Raw genomic sequence first — 13675 nt, 5'->3', positions numbered from 1 at the left:
AAATAATCAGAATCAGAATACCTTTATTCATCCCACAGAGGGTACATTTACATTTGTTACAGCGAGAAAAGAGCCAACTAAAAAAAAACGAATTAGTATTACAAAATACACATCCTGTAACAGTTTTGAAGATATAGCACCAAGTATTTACACCAAATGTTTATTTAAATATACAAAAGAACCTAAAAAGCAACTAAACTTAGGACAATGAATATTTGCCAATATATGACAAACTACAGTGTATTATATGTTAAAGTGGAGGGCTGTGCAGACATGTGTGCAGAAGTGTGCAAAAAGATATTCTTGACCAAAGTGTTATCACTGACCAGACTGAAAAATACCAAGATCAGTTCATTACTTATAACTGACTGGATTAATGCTACGGCCTATCAGAGTTAGGTAAATATCCTCAACCAGGACTTGACTGTATATCCTCCTTATCTCTTTGCCCTCATCTCCCAAAAATGCATGTTACTAACGCAATCCCCGGATGTTGCCAGTATTAAAGGTTACGTCTGGATCCTGAGTCGTTGTGGCGGCACCTGGAAGATCCAATTGTATCCATCTTTATCTTCTTCTTTTATATAGAAACTGTCTTTTCAAGCATTTTGACTACCTATCTTGTAAATCTATTATATCTTTAATTTACACACAACATGTATTGCAGGTCTGTTCGTCCTGGGAGAGGGATCCTCCTCTAATGCTCTTTCCCCCATTAACTGGGGGGTTTCTTTGGGAGTTTTTCCTCGTCCGATGTGAGGGTCCAAGGACAGAGACTGTTAAGTCCCTGAGACAAAGGTAAAATTGGTGTTTTTGTACACATTGCATTTGATTGATTGACACCTTCACCATGATTCTTTCTTATGCGTTACACAGAGACTTTTCCTAGGTTAAGTGGCTCTGAGGAAGTTCTGCATGATTACCAGATATGCATGTTTGATGTATAGAATTGTGTGCTGGAGAAACTGGGACAGGCTTTGCAGCAAAAGAAAAACAACCTAGGATAGTACTTCTTCCACCATTGGCATTCTACTATGAAAGGGCATGCTTCCGGAGAGAAAATGTCAGAATATATCAAATGAGCATGACATTTTCGTAAAAAGAAAATGTTTTACCTGTTGTTGGCCACAGGAAGAGCAATCTCAAACTTGGCCAGAAACTGGAAATACTGTTCCTCTGTCTGCTCGGTGAAACCTGTTCCTACCAACAGCATCTGCATAGACATCATCAGAGATATCACCATAGAAAGTCATATAATCATTAACACTCTCAAATTCCAGTATTTACCAGTTTACCAGTACTAATTCTCACCCTAAGGTCTTCAGTTCTGATCACTCCATTCCTGGCTACAGAGCGAGAGGACTTGAGGTGCATGATCCTCTCCAGGCATTCTGACAGCCACACAGGACACAGGAAGTAGAGGATGCACAGGCCGTGGCTAGTGTCCGGGAAGTGCAGCAGGGCCCCTGTCTCTATCAAGAAGCTGATGGCTGGATATAGTGTAAAAAGAAGGAGAGTCGTTTGCATGGTGTTGCCTTATGAATGGTGTGGTGGAGGGCATAATGTTAATATACATATACAACACATCGGTCAGTCAGCTTCTTGTTGTATCCAAATGTGCAAACAAACACCCAAACTCTGTGTAACAGCTTGTTTGTAACCAGCTCTGGGCTCTAGTTGAGATCTGAACAATAGGCGCATGAACATTGACAACAGTGGACCAAAACACGAGAAAATAAAACGCGCAATGTGACTGGCCCCTTGCTCGAACTACAAAATAAAGTCCTGTAGAGTTGTTCCAGTGCGCTCTGGCAGCACAACGCCTTAATATTAACTCATATAAGATACAATAGTATTGAAGATATCTTTACTTGGCGAGTAAGAAGAATGGCTTTACCGCTGTCGCTGTGTGTAGAAAGTTTAATAAATATCAATTTCAATAATCCAGGTATGTTTTTGTTTAAAGGGGACCTATCATGCAAAATGCACTTTGTGTTGTCTTTTATACATAACTATGTGTCCCCGGTGCGTCGGGGAACTCACGCAGCGTCAGAAAATAAAACCCTCTCTCTTTTCCTCCGTACCCAAATCTTTTAAAAACGGGTGTACAACGAGCGGATACAGATTCCATCCGCTGTGACGTAATAGCGGCGGTGGACCCACAGAAAGTTGCTATCAGAAACAATGCCTGGCGTGTTTTGGACGTCTTTGTTTACATTAGCAAGCCTCGCTAACACTCAGAGCTAACATGTACTGAAGAGCACATGTGTTTAAAAAGCAGGAAATAAAAAAATAACTCACCTTGTGATAAACCTGCAAGAGAAAAAGCATTTGAGCTCCATACTATTTCAGAAATAATCCTTGACGTGGTTTAAACAGGATGGCGTTTTATCACAACCGAATGTAACTTTATCTCCGGTAGAATTCTGATCAGGCATTAGCTCTGCCTCCTCTTATTTATTTTTTTCAAGCTAAGGACTCAAAATCTGCGTTTCTCTAACAGGGCTTCAAAAGAGGGGTTTGAGCAGTATGAGGCATGGCTACAATGGGTGAACTGTTTGGTATTTTGAAAAAAAAACTTCACAGACATGTTTTGTATAGGTATGGCCCTACAATATATTTTTCAAATATAGCATGATAGGTCCACTTTAAAGAACCAGAACATGTTGTAAAGGGGGGCAAGTGATTATAAAAATAAAAAAATAAAAAAATCATGTTGCAATGGAAATAACGCCTTACATTTTTTTTCTGTTTCGGCATAGGCTTATGACTGTCTTCTATATTGTCTAAACCCAAAGCAGAACAATATTAACATGGTATGTTGCAAGTGATATCATTATTGCAATATTCAACAATGTTATCCACATAACATGTCTTCCTGATATTGTGCAGCCCTAATAAAGGTAATTCTAAAGTTGTCTTTTGTAAATGGTGAATGGTCTTGACTGGCTTGCTAATATCAGCTACAGGAGCATTCAGGAGTCATCTACCTCTGTTAGCTGGTGCATGTGTAACCATGTTTCCAAAGTTGGCACTTTCAGAGTTAATCAGAAGAAAAAATCTTTCAAGGTTACTGTACAAACAAAAAACTTGTCAAGCTGACCATTTTCACATCTATGTGTTTGCTAACAAAACACAGTACCAGTCTGACGGTCCTCATAGTCTCTGATGTCCCTTTCTGGGTTCTGTTTGAGGATGTGCTCCAGCTGGGCCTCAGTGATGTATTGGACCTCTCCTTCAGCATCCCGCCGCTGCTTCTCTGCTAGCACTGCATCCTGAAGGGTCAGGTAGCTCTTGGGGATCTGGTGGAGGAGACCATAGTAAAATCTGTTGGTGTTTTAGAATAACAGAATAAAGGTTTTGTCTGCCTGGTAGTTTTGAGTGTTCTTCACAAGATAGTTCCTGAAACTAACCATAAGAACTACTACAAATGAGAAAAATAAATCCTTATACTATTTCCAGTTGGATATTTGAAATGACCCACTAGTTCAAGAACACCTAAGATTTTCACATTTGAAACTAAAGTGAGGGAAAGATGGCTGACATGTTGGATACCATTCCAACTCCTGGACTGGGATCGTCTTTAGCTCTTTAATCCAAAAAAGACGACCCTCTCAAAAGGAAAATGTTCATGGTTACATGGAACCGTTGTGTACTTGTAATTCGTATGAATTACATACTTCTTAATGATGATGTAAGCCGCAAACGTATTATAACCATGGAAATACTGTAAACTCAGCGGCAGGAACTGCTCTGGGATCACTATTGGAGAATTCCTAGACACAGTGCTTAGAGATACCTCTGAGAAAAGCGTTATCTAGGGAAATCCCCCTGGAAGCACACTCTGAAAAACTTCAACTGAAGAGGCAGAAGAAAGGTGACAGCAGAACAAAGAATTGATGATGACCTAGTAATTGCCACTGGATAGTTGGTCAAAAGGGGAAGGGAAAGAACTAGAAATAAGCAGAGGACCTAGTGACGTCCACTGGCCGCTGGGTCGGAATAAATAATGTCACATCGTTACAAGAGAATCATAAAACCCAGTTTAAACCGTGAACCAATTTTTTAAATAAAGCCTGGCAGTAAACTTAGTAGGTCTGATTAACAGCCAGTAATTAACTCGGCCTGCTAACACAACAAAAGGAAGGCATGTTACCAAGATCTGAAGAGAGTGATCTTGAAATTCAAAATCTTTACAGTGGTGGATCTCATAGCAGCCATGCGTCCTGTTCAGGAATATTCCGTTTTTTTATGTCAATAATGTCAACAAGCTTGTCCAATAACTAATGGACTCTTCTCTTGAATTCCCGTAAAGGGTATGATACAGCTCCCTATAAAACATTGAGTTACTGACTTGGTTTTGGAATCCCTCTCGAAACATAATCTTTGACTGCCTTCTGTCGTTCCTTATTAAGATTATTTCTGGCTTTATCTTGGTTCAACTTAACCAAAACAGAGGACACACAGACACAACGTGTGGAGCATTATCAGTCACATGGCCTCACTCACCAGTCTGCCCAGCAGCCTGCTGCCACAGGCCGAGCTGCTGCTGCTGTCCCTCATGGAGCGAGACACCTGGAAGAGCAGCTTCTTCAAAGCCTCCAAGCCCTCCCGAGTCCTACAGGACACCTCACTGAGCTCACACACACACAACACACACTGAAAACACTGTGCAGACAGGTGCTCTTTCAGGCTAATATACTGATGATGCAGCATTAGGGACATACTGCAGGTGTTTCCAGGTGATGTCGGGGTATCCGGAAGCTCGGGCCCCTGACGGGGATCGGCATAGAGCCAGAATGTAAGCTCTCAGAGTGGCCAGTCTCTCGGTGCGAAACTTGGTGTCGATGAGATCCAGATGTGTTCCCACCACCACCACCGCAGAGTTGGGTGCTCGCGCCTAAAGGCCACAACACACAGTAAGCTGCACGTTTATGAAAATGTATAAAAGAAAACACAAAATGAAATTTTAAACAATTGGAAATGGCCTTTTCTTGTAAGAAAATATATACTCCTTTGCTTAAAGGTAGGGTAGGTACGTTTGAGAAACCGGCTCGATATCGCTAGAATTTGAAAATACACAACCGGAGAAAATCTGCCACTTCCTTATAGAGCCCCTCCTCCAACACACACGAACGCGCACATGACCAATGAGGGCACGAGATAAGTTTGTGCACAGATGGAAGGCTGACAGGCAGGTAGGCCATCCAGTTATTTTAGCCGGGCCGGCTAAAATGATTGGTCGTGCTTTTTACAGTATTACGGCTTCCACAGATGACATTTTTTTATGGAGTTTTTGTCAAAGCACTTGAGATATTCATTGCTATCGGGATGTTAAGAGCATTCCATGGAATATAACAAAAAGTGTATCTCGAGCCGGTTTCTCAAACTTACCTACCCTACCTTTAAGTGTAGGTTTATGGATGTATTATATTTTATATTGATGTCCAATTACTGTTGACGGTAAATGTAAGGGGCAGTGGCGTAACAAGGTTGTGATTGGCCCCGGTGCAAATATTGTTTACATTACTTTTTTTTTGTTTTTGCATGGGCCCCTGGCCGGCTCTGGGCCCCGGTGCGTTGCACCAGCTGCACCGTAGATAGTTACGCCACTGGTAAGGGGTGTACAGAGATGTCATCTATTGTTTAATCGACACAGTACCTGGATGACCTGTGTTCAGATCCATATATAGAAGAAACGACTGGTAGTGGACGTGATCTATACAAAGTCCACTTTAATCAGCGAAATATTGTAATCTCTTGCCTCATATGAAGGGGTCAGGGTTTCCGTTAGCCGGTAATTACCGGTTTTTAGCTGGTAAAATGTATTAAAAAACGGTAAATTCAAAACCTGCCAGTCAAAATGTCCAGTAATAACAAGGGATGCTCCGATCGATCGGCCGCCGATCATTATCGGCAGATATTCACTCTTAATAGTTTGATCGGTGCTCTCTATAAAGGCCGATCAGGAGAGCTGATCAGATGACGCAAAATACATGAGACTTTTCTCTGTGCGCGGCAAAAGAAGCTCGCCAAAATGGCTTCACCGCTAATGCTACCTGGATCTGATCGATATGGACATGAATGCGAGTGAATTATAACAGGACGCGGGAGAGAAATCAGAGATCAGCTGCTGCTGACGGAGACACGCAGCTCTACCAGATCACCTGCAGCTCCGCCCGCTGTGACGGACCGGTGAGCGGAGCAAAACACACACTTCAAGTTAGAACATCACACTTAGCTATTTTATCTACCTCTGGAACTAGCTAAACTAGTTATAAATATGTTTATTCTTCACTTTCGGGTCACTCATTACTGAGCTGCATGAGACGGATACAGACGGGCTGTCAGGAGAGGGGGAGGAAAAGAGAGCGCTCCGTTTAATATTCCCCTGTTATTATCCAAAGTTAATGTAAACCTTCATTTACTATAAGTAGTTTGTTTGAATGTAATAATTATGTTGTTTGTTGTTTGTAGAAGCGCATCATTTATTGAAAAATGAATCTGAACTTTTCGATCTGTTACGATTATAAACTGAAGCAATATAAAAATGAGCCCCATTAACTGAGTTTTAAACATCAGCATATATTACCGGTCATAGTCCGGTAATTACCTGCTAACGGAAACTCTGCTACACAATTATTATTATTATTATTATTATTGCAACATGACCGGTAAGTTTAGAATTTGTCTGGTAAAATAAATTATTTCCGGACACTTGACCGGCAAGAAGAAATCCTAGCGGAAACCCTGGAAGGGGTGTGTGAATGTGTGTGAGGGTTAGCTTCCCGATTTGGGTGTACGGTGCCTTGCTTAAGGCGACCACGGCAGGGCCCAGGCGGTGAACTGGGACCTCTCCAAGTACCATTCCAAACTCCATATTTTAGGTCTGGTCGGGAACTTGAACCAGCGACTCTACGTTTCTTACATGGTATACTGTTTCTGTGGGGTGTTTTTACCCGCATCTTTACCATGGCTACCCAGAGGCACAGACTAGAAATCCAATTTGAAGTAGTTTATAGATGAGAGCAACCCATCCGGATATTTTTCGAATACGTCATGGCCCTTCCCGTGTTTGGGTGAAAACATTCTCTGTCATTCAACTGGCAGGAATACAGATTCTGAGGGTTTTGGGTAACACATCAAATAATGAAGAATGCTGTGAGCACAATTACGATGGTCAGTCAGACGAACAATTATAAAATGTCATTGGAGATCGATATATCGTTAAATTAAAAGCTATAAAGGATGGATGTCAGTCTGCTGGTGGACGAGTGGCAGGTAGCAGATAACACTGAAACTGGGATTTCCTCGGCTTGTCAGTTTTTTATATTTGAATGCAGCAACTACAGTCACTAGTTTGTCAATCGTTTAGGTTGCATTACAACCTAAACGATTGACGTTAACCTTATTAGCATCATAGTTCCGATGAGAGGAAGTGTTTCCCACAGGCGTACATTGTTTACTGACCGGGTCCGTCGTCTCATTTTGCCACTTGTTAGCTAGAAGCTTTGGACATTCACAAGACACATTTTTAATGAGGTATTTAAATGCTGTCTCTTCTTTGTTAACCTCAGACCTTTTCCTGGCATCTAACAAAAAACATGTTCAGACTTCAGACGAGGTAACAGGATGTGGGAAAATGCTGACTAATTTCCGGTTTCTGGGAGAGATTCCTGCACCACCCGGTTTGCTTTACTAGACTACAAGAATGATTGCATATCCACATCATAAGATTAAGGTGTTTGATGGTTGACACATAGGCTCTGGTCAATACACGTCCTGATGAGGAATAATCGTTTACAAATATGTATGTTGCCCCTTTTCCACCAAACCGGTTCCGGGCTAGAGCCTGATTAAGCTCTGGTTCTTCCTGTTTCCACCGCAGCGGAGCTGGCTCTAAGCATTGAAAACCGGTTCTTAGCTGGCTCCACTCGGCTACAGGGCAAGAACCAAGAACCAAGAACCAATACGTCACACTAACGTCGGAGGGGGCGAGATTAACCTGAGCAATAACAGTTAATGGAGAGTACGGCAAATACAAGTTGTAACAAGCAGTAGTGCTGGGCAAAGTGACTAGAACACAACCACACACTTGTATGTTTATGTTTACCTTACTTTGACCACCCGTTTGCAGTTATTGATCACTGTGGAGAGCAGGCAGACGTTTTCTTGTTGTTTTGTATTATAACAGCTATCGGATGGAATTAATACATGGGCTAAACAGGTTGTCATGTCAAACTATCACAAGTACAATCATAATGAAAAATACGCCGGTAAAATGTGCCTGTAGAAAACGGCTTATGCCACAATAGGATAGCAACAAGTAGTCAAAATAGTCAGTTTAGCTTCGGTTGCTATGCTAACATCACCCATTTTATACCAGAGAACTCCACAACGCATTGCGATGCCAAACAGCGTCAATTCAGACTGAAACTCATTCACTTAAGGGGATGGGGGATATTTATCAGTTGCTTGTGTGACAGTCAGACAGTGAATACTATCCAGCGGCCGCTGCCGTGAGTTAATGGAAGACTAAACTCTGCCGTGAGTTAACGGGAGACTAAACTCTGCCGTGAGTTAACGGGAGACTAAACTCTGTCGTGAGTAAACGGGAGACTAAACTCTGCCGTGAGTTAATGGAAGACTAAACTCTGCCGTGAGTTAACGGGAGACTAAACTCTGCCGTGAGTTAACGGGAGACTACACTCTGGCGTGAGTTAACGGTAGACTAAACTCTGGCGTGAGTTAACGGTAGACTAAACTCTGCCGTGAGTTAACGGGAGACTAAACTCTGGCGTGAGTTAATGGAAGACTAAACTCTGCCGTGAGTTAACGGGAGACTAAACTCTGGCGTGAGTTAACGGTAGACTAAATAAACTGTGCCGTGAGTTAACGGTAGACTAAACTCTGGCGTGAGTTATCGGTAGACTAAACTCCGGTGGACGAGCAGAACTGCAGCTGTCGGTAAATGCCGCTGAACCACATTAATAAACAATGAAGCACTGCACTCTGGGAAAGAGTATTACGTTGGAGAAGGTGTTCTTTAATTTAATCTGGCTTCGTATGTTTAATAGCAACACGATCATCGACCCGACGCAGTCCCCTATTGTTGTTGTTGTGAGCAGCGTTGGGGAGAAAATCAGCGACGTGAAAGGTGATGTCATGACGCAGCACCAGTCGGGCTCTGGGCAGTGGAAACACAACTGGTGCTAAAAAGAAGAACCGGTTCGGAACCAGAAGAGCACACGCACGGAGCTAGAACTGGAACTGGTTTGGTGGAAAAGGGGCATTTGTGTGTGTATGTGTGTGTCTTTAAAGCTAGAGTTCACCTCTATGTTGAGCAGCCATGTCTGCAGGTTGGCTACAGCCTCCTCTCCCAGAGCCAGGTTCCAGATCACTACGTACAGGGCCTTGTCAGTGAAGAAACACTGGGTCACTGTGGACATGCTGGCTGGACCCCCGATGTCCCACACATTGAACGCCACAGAGTCCCTCTGTGTGACACAAGACAAACACTGAGTCTGCAGAACGGGCTGGAGAGTGAATTCATGATGAACTCACCGTCTCACACAGACAGACAGACAGACAGACAGACAGACAGACAGACAGACAGACAGACAGACAGACAGACAGACAGACAGACAGACAGACAGACAGACAACTCTTTCATTCCTCAAATAGAAACAAATGATTTAGGGCAAGAGATATACAGTTTGATTTGAATCGTTGTGTTCTGGAATGTGTGTAATGACTGTCTGAATGTATGAACTGTGTGTTTCCTCACACTGCTCTTGTCTCCATTGGGGTTGTCCAGCTCCCAGGTGGAGATGGAGATGCTGCATTCTGCGGGGGTGAAGGGGGCCGCCTCGCCGGTCTGTAAAGCCTCCAGAAGGGATGTCTTCCCCTGTCTCGGTGGACCAATCACAAGCATCTTCAGCAGTTTACAAGGGGCCGCCTTCCGAAGGTATGCCCGGAGGAAAGCCAGGACAGACGCAGGACCTGAAACACCAGAGAAGTACTTTGGTTTCAGCATGTTGGAAATGACCAATTACCAAGAAACCATAGACTACTAGGTACTGCAACGCACTAAAACAACGTTTATTTTTCAAGTACTGTGCATAAATCTCATTTCTGGATACGTGTAAGACATTTGAAGAAGCACATTTTATACTGCAGTTCAGAAACACATTTCATTTTCACAATTTGACTTTGTATGACTGCTGTCTCTTTGGTTACTCTTGGCGTCCACTATGGACCTCAAAGTAATACAAACGACTTTCTGGAGGTAGGTGAAGCCAGGCATTAGTTATATGTTATTGAATTATGTAGGTTACTGAAAGGAAAACCTTATTTGGAGACTGTAAATTGTAGTTTTTTTGTAGGAAAGGTTCATCTTAAACCAAAGGCGACATGTGAAATCTAAAACAGGTTTTGCTTGCTGTTATCATCCCAGCCATTAACAGGTCCTTTTCTACCTGGCTTCCAATGTGAGTGGTGGGGAACAGAATGCACTGTGGGGCTTCAGCAGTCCTTCAAGCCTTCTGCACATTCAACAGTTAAGTGAGGGTGTCATTAACCTGTTAAGCCCTGAGCCTGTTTTTCAGGTCTCAGGCTCGAAAATGACATTCCCAGAACAAATGACCATATCTTCCCTTCTAAAAGGGTTAAATTAATAATCTTTTTTCTCAAAGTAATGATAAACCTGTGAGTTGGATGTAGAAAAGTCAGAATCAATATAGATGTTTTTTATTTTAAAGAAAATTCAGATTTTACATAGTAAAAAACTGTAAATTATAGTGTCCGTCCAAAAATTATTTTTTACTTATAGTGAAAACTACCCTTGGATGATGGTAAGGCAGACTAAAAGCTTTAGGAATCCAAAGTACAACATATAATAAGTACCCTGTATCAAGATTGATGCAAAACAAGTGACATTTGACCTTTTTAGAGAGATTTAGCCAAAAACACTCCACCTCTGAGGTGATTTGGGTGTAAATGTTTTTTTCTTCATATCTCTGGAACCCATTGGTCGATTTTGATGGTTGACACCTCTTTCTGACCGTTAGAGCCAATAGAATTGAAGGGGGAGTCCCCCACACACACTCATTGTGAAACAAAAAGGTTTTGCGCATGTAATTTTGCATTAGAGTGAAGCTACACTCTAGCTCTGACATCTAGAAACGGAATAGCATGGATTATCCGTCTGATTGCTCATGGATTGTCAGAAATCATTTCAAAGGGACACAGACACATTGGATTAACCTATGGATTAACTTCAGCAGCGTTTTTATAGTTTTAATGCCATTGAAGACCACTTTGGAGAGACTACAGAGCCAAGGTAACCTTGTTAGCATTTTTAGCTACCTAGCGTCACCTGTTTTGATGTCTGTTTTTGTTTATAACGTCGCAAATTCGTATAATTCAGTGATAATGAGGGTACCCATCGATTCTGTGTCACCTCACGATGTGAATCGATGTCATGGATGTGGAGAAAAGATAAATAATAAGGTTTTGTGAGTGATTTTCAGTGCTGTAAGGTGTTAGCATTTTTCGCTCGTTGGTAATTCAGAGGCTCAGTGTTAGCATTGTGGGTTTTCTTTTGAAAAAAAATAAAAAATGATCAGTTAGATGAGTTTCTTCCCGTTACATGGATATAAAACATTCATAGTTTATTAAATGAACATGCCCTCAGACACTGTTTCCTGCAAGCTGTTGCGGCAGTGCCCCGGTACCGGGGTCTCTCGGGCTTAACAGGTTAAAGACAGTTGGACAGTACCTTCTTTTCTGACGTCCTGGGGGACATTAGTAATGTTGAGGTCTTCAGTGTCCAGCTGCCACAGGTTGTACAGTTGACTGAGCTCTGCAGGAAGCTCCCGGATTCTTGGATTACTGTTCAGAGGAAAAACATGGGTCAATACTTCACATGACAGCTACCTACCATCCAAAGGACTTCAGTTGCGTTATTATTCCTGCTTTAAGTCAATTGGATTATTTAGAAATCACAGACTTCCGTTAAGCCCACAACAACAACAGTCAGATTGAAATGTTGCCAAATTATGCTGCAACTTCAATCATTGTGGCTCCTGCAAACAGCTGGAGCAGGAGGACTGGCCTCAGACCAGCAGGGGTCCTGGAGACTGAACCCAAAAGCAGTGATCATGTTTCACATTTCATTTCACTTCCTATGGTGACATCAGTGTTAACACCCAACAAGTTTGTTATAAAATGAGATAACGTAAAATAGTACAACTTTATTAATCCCAAATCGGGATCTAAAAAAACGTTTAGAAAACTCCAACTACTTTGCACACTTATGTCTAGAGTATCCTATGTTTTTTATTTTAAGAAGTAGAATGTTCTATTAAACCGTGTTCTGTATATTTTAAATTATTAACTTTTCTGTTGATTTGTATATATTTACTGTTTATAATTCAATGTATTCAATTGTTTTTTTAAATCTATTTAAACTCATGTGCAATGGGCAGACTCACTTGGAGAGGTAGAGCTCAGTGAGGCTGTGCAGACCACACACTGACTGGGGAACACACTCCAGCTGGTTATCATTCAAGAAAAGCACTTCCAGTGAGTCCCGCAGAATCATGGGAAACTCTATGGAACACACTGCCAAGACAGAGCCATGCATGGTCAAACACAACAGACACTTTATAACAATGTAACTTATACTGAAACTGGCTTTGTGCCAACATTTCCAAAGGAAATAACAAGTAAGCAGCATATTACACATAAGTGGGAAATGATGTAAAACATTATGTAACACTGATACAAAACAAAACACTGTAGCACAACAATTTGGTATTGAACCAAACCTCATCACAGGATGGAATCATTCATCAGGATCTGGTTAGTTTGAGCTATGGGGTCAGAGATGGTTCAATTCATGTGTGTCACCCAGAGGCTGGGAGCCAGTTGTGGGGTTTTTTCATTTTTCTATCTCATGATCCATCTCTTGACATTTCTCATTGTTGCTTTAGAGTTAAACAACATGTTTCATGATTTGATATTGAACTGCTACACAGATTTTTTAGACTCGACTCACCTTTCACTCTTCATACATCAAACACCAGTGAAACAAAAGGCAAATATAAAGAGATCTAAAAATTATGTTCTATACTGTACACTTTCTCAGTTTGAGGAACTGGCAAGTACCAGACAATTCTAATATTGAAATGTACGTAATTGTTGCGGTCACATGATCTTATAAATAGCGAGACAGGATAATAGAGTGCCATAGTGACGCGTCCTAAAACCTGGAAGTAAACTCCTTCCGGTTCCTTCGACAAAAACCAATGCAATTTCTCCATAGGATTTTGGAAAATAGCTCGAAATAAGGTCAGTGGTTGACACAAATTGAAGATCACGTTTTGTTCAGCCGGATAATATCCACATGTCTACCCTACTTTTATAATTTTCTAATCATAAATCTATCGATCATAAATCTATCGCCGGGTTTTAGGACGCGTCACTGTGGCACTCTATGGCTCAAATAATGTAATGGTGTGATCACAAATATGATTGGACTTGATCAGACTCAAATGCTTTGAATGCATGTGAAGCAGATGTACCTGGCTCTGGGTCCCTCCTGTTCCAGGTTGTCAGGAAGGCCAGCTTCCTGGATTTGGGCCCCTCCTCTGTTCTAAATAGACAATTTTAA

At 41.7% G+C, this 13675-nt stretch overlaps 1 protein-coding gene across 1 annotated transcript in view; it reads right to left on the bottom strand.

The window, feature by feature from the left end:
* The window catches only part of lrrk1 (leucine-rich repeat kinase 1), a 125227-nt gene that overhangs the window by 42064 nt on the left and 69488 nt on the right, over window positions 1-13675 (bottom strand). The window contains exons 12-21 of the mRNA XM_034140950.1: window positions 13587-13657; window positions 12495-12624; window positions 11780-11892; window positions 9788-10002; window positions 9333-9497; window positions 4728-4900; window positions 4510-4633; window positions 3143-3302; window positions 1312-1490; window positions 1116-1213 (exon numbers count right to left, since the gene is read on the bottom strand). Coding sequence (XP_033996841.1) covers window positions 1116-1213; window positions 1312-1490; window positions 3143-3302; window positions 4510-4633; window positions 4728-4900; window positions 9333-9497; window positions 9788-10002; window positions 11780-11892; window positions 12495-12624; window positions 13587-13657 — 1428 coding nt within the window. The remainder of the gene's footprint in view (window positions 1-1115; window positions 1214-1311; window positions 1491-3142; window positions 3303-4509; window positions 4634-4727; window positions 4901-9332; window positions 9498-9787; window positions 10003-11779; window positions 11893-12494; window positions 12625-13586; window positions 13658-13675) is intronic.

This window comes from Trematomus bernacchii, unplaced genomic scaffold, assembly GCF_902827165.1.
Source record: "Trematomus bernacchii unplaced genomic scaffold, fTreBer1.1, whole genome shotgun sequence".
Classification (NCBI taxonomy): domain Eukaryota; kingdom Metazoa; phylum Chordata; class Actinopteri; order Perciformes; family Nototheniidae; genus Trematomus; species Trematomus bernacchii.
The sequence above is the reverse complement of the archived record's forward strand: the minus strand, read 5'-3'. Positions and strand labels throughout refer to the sequence as shown.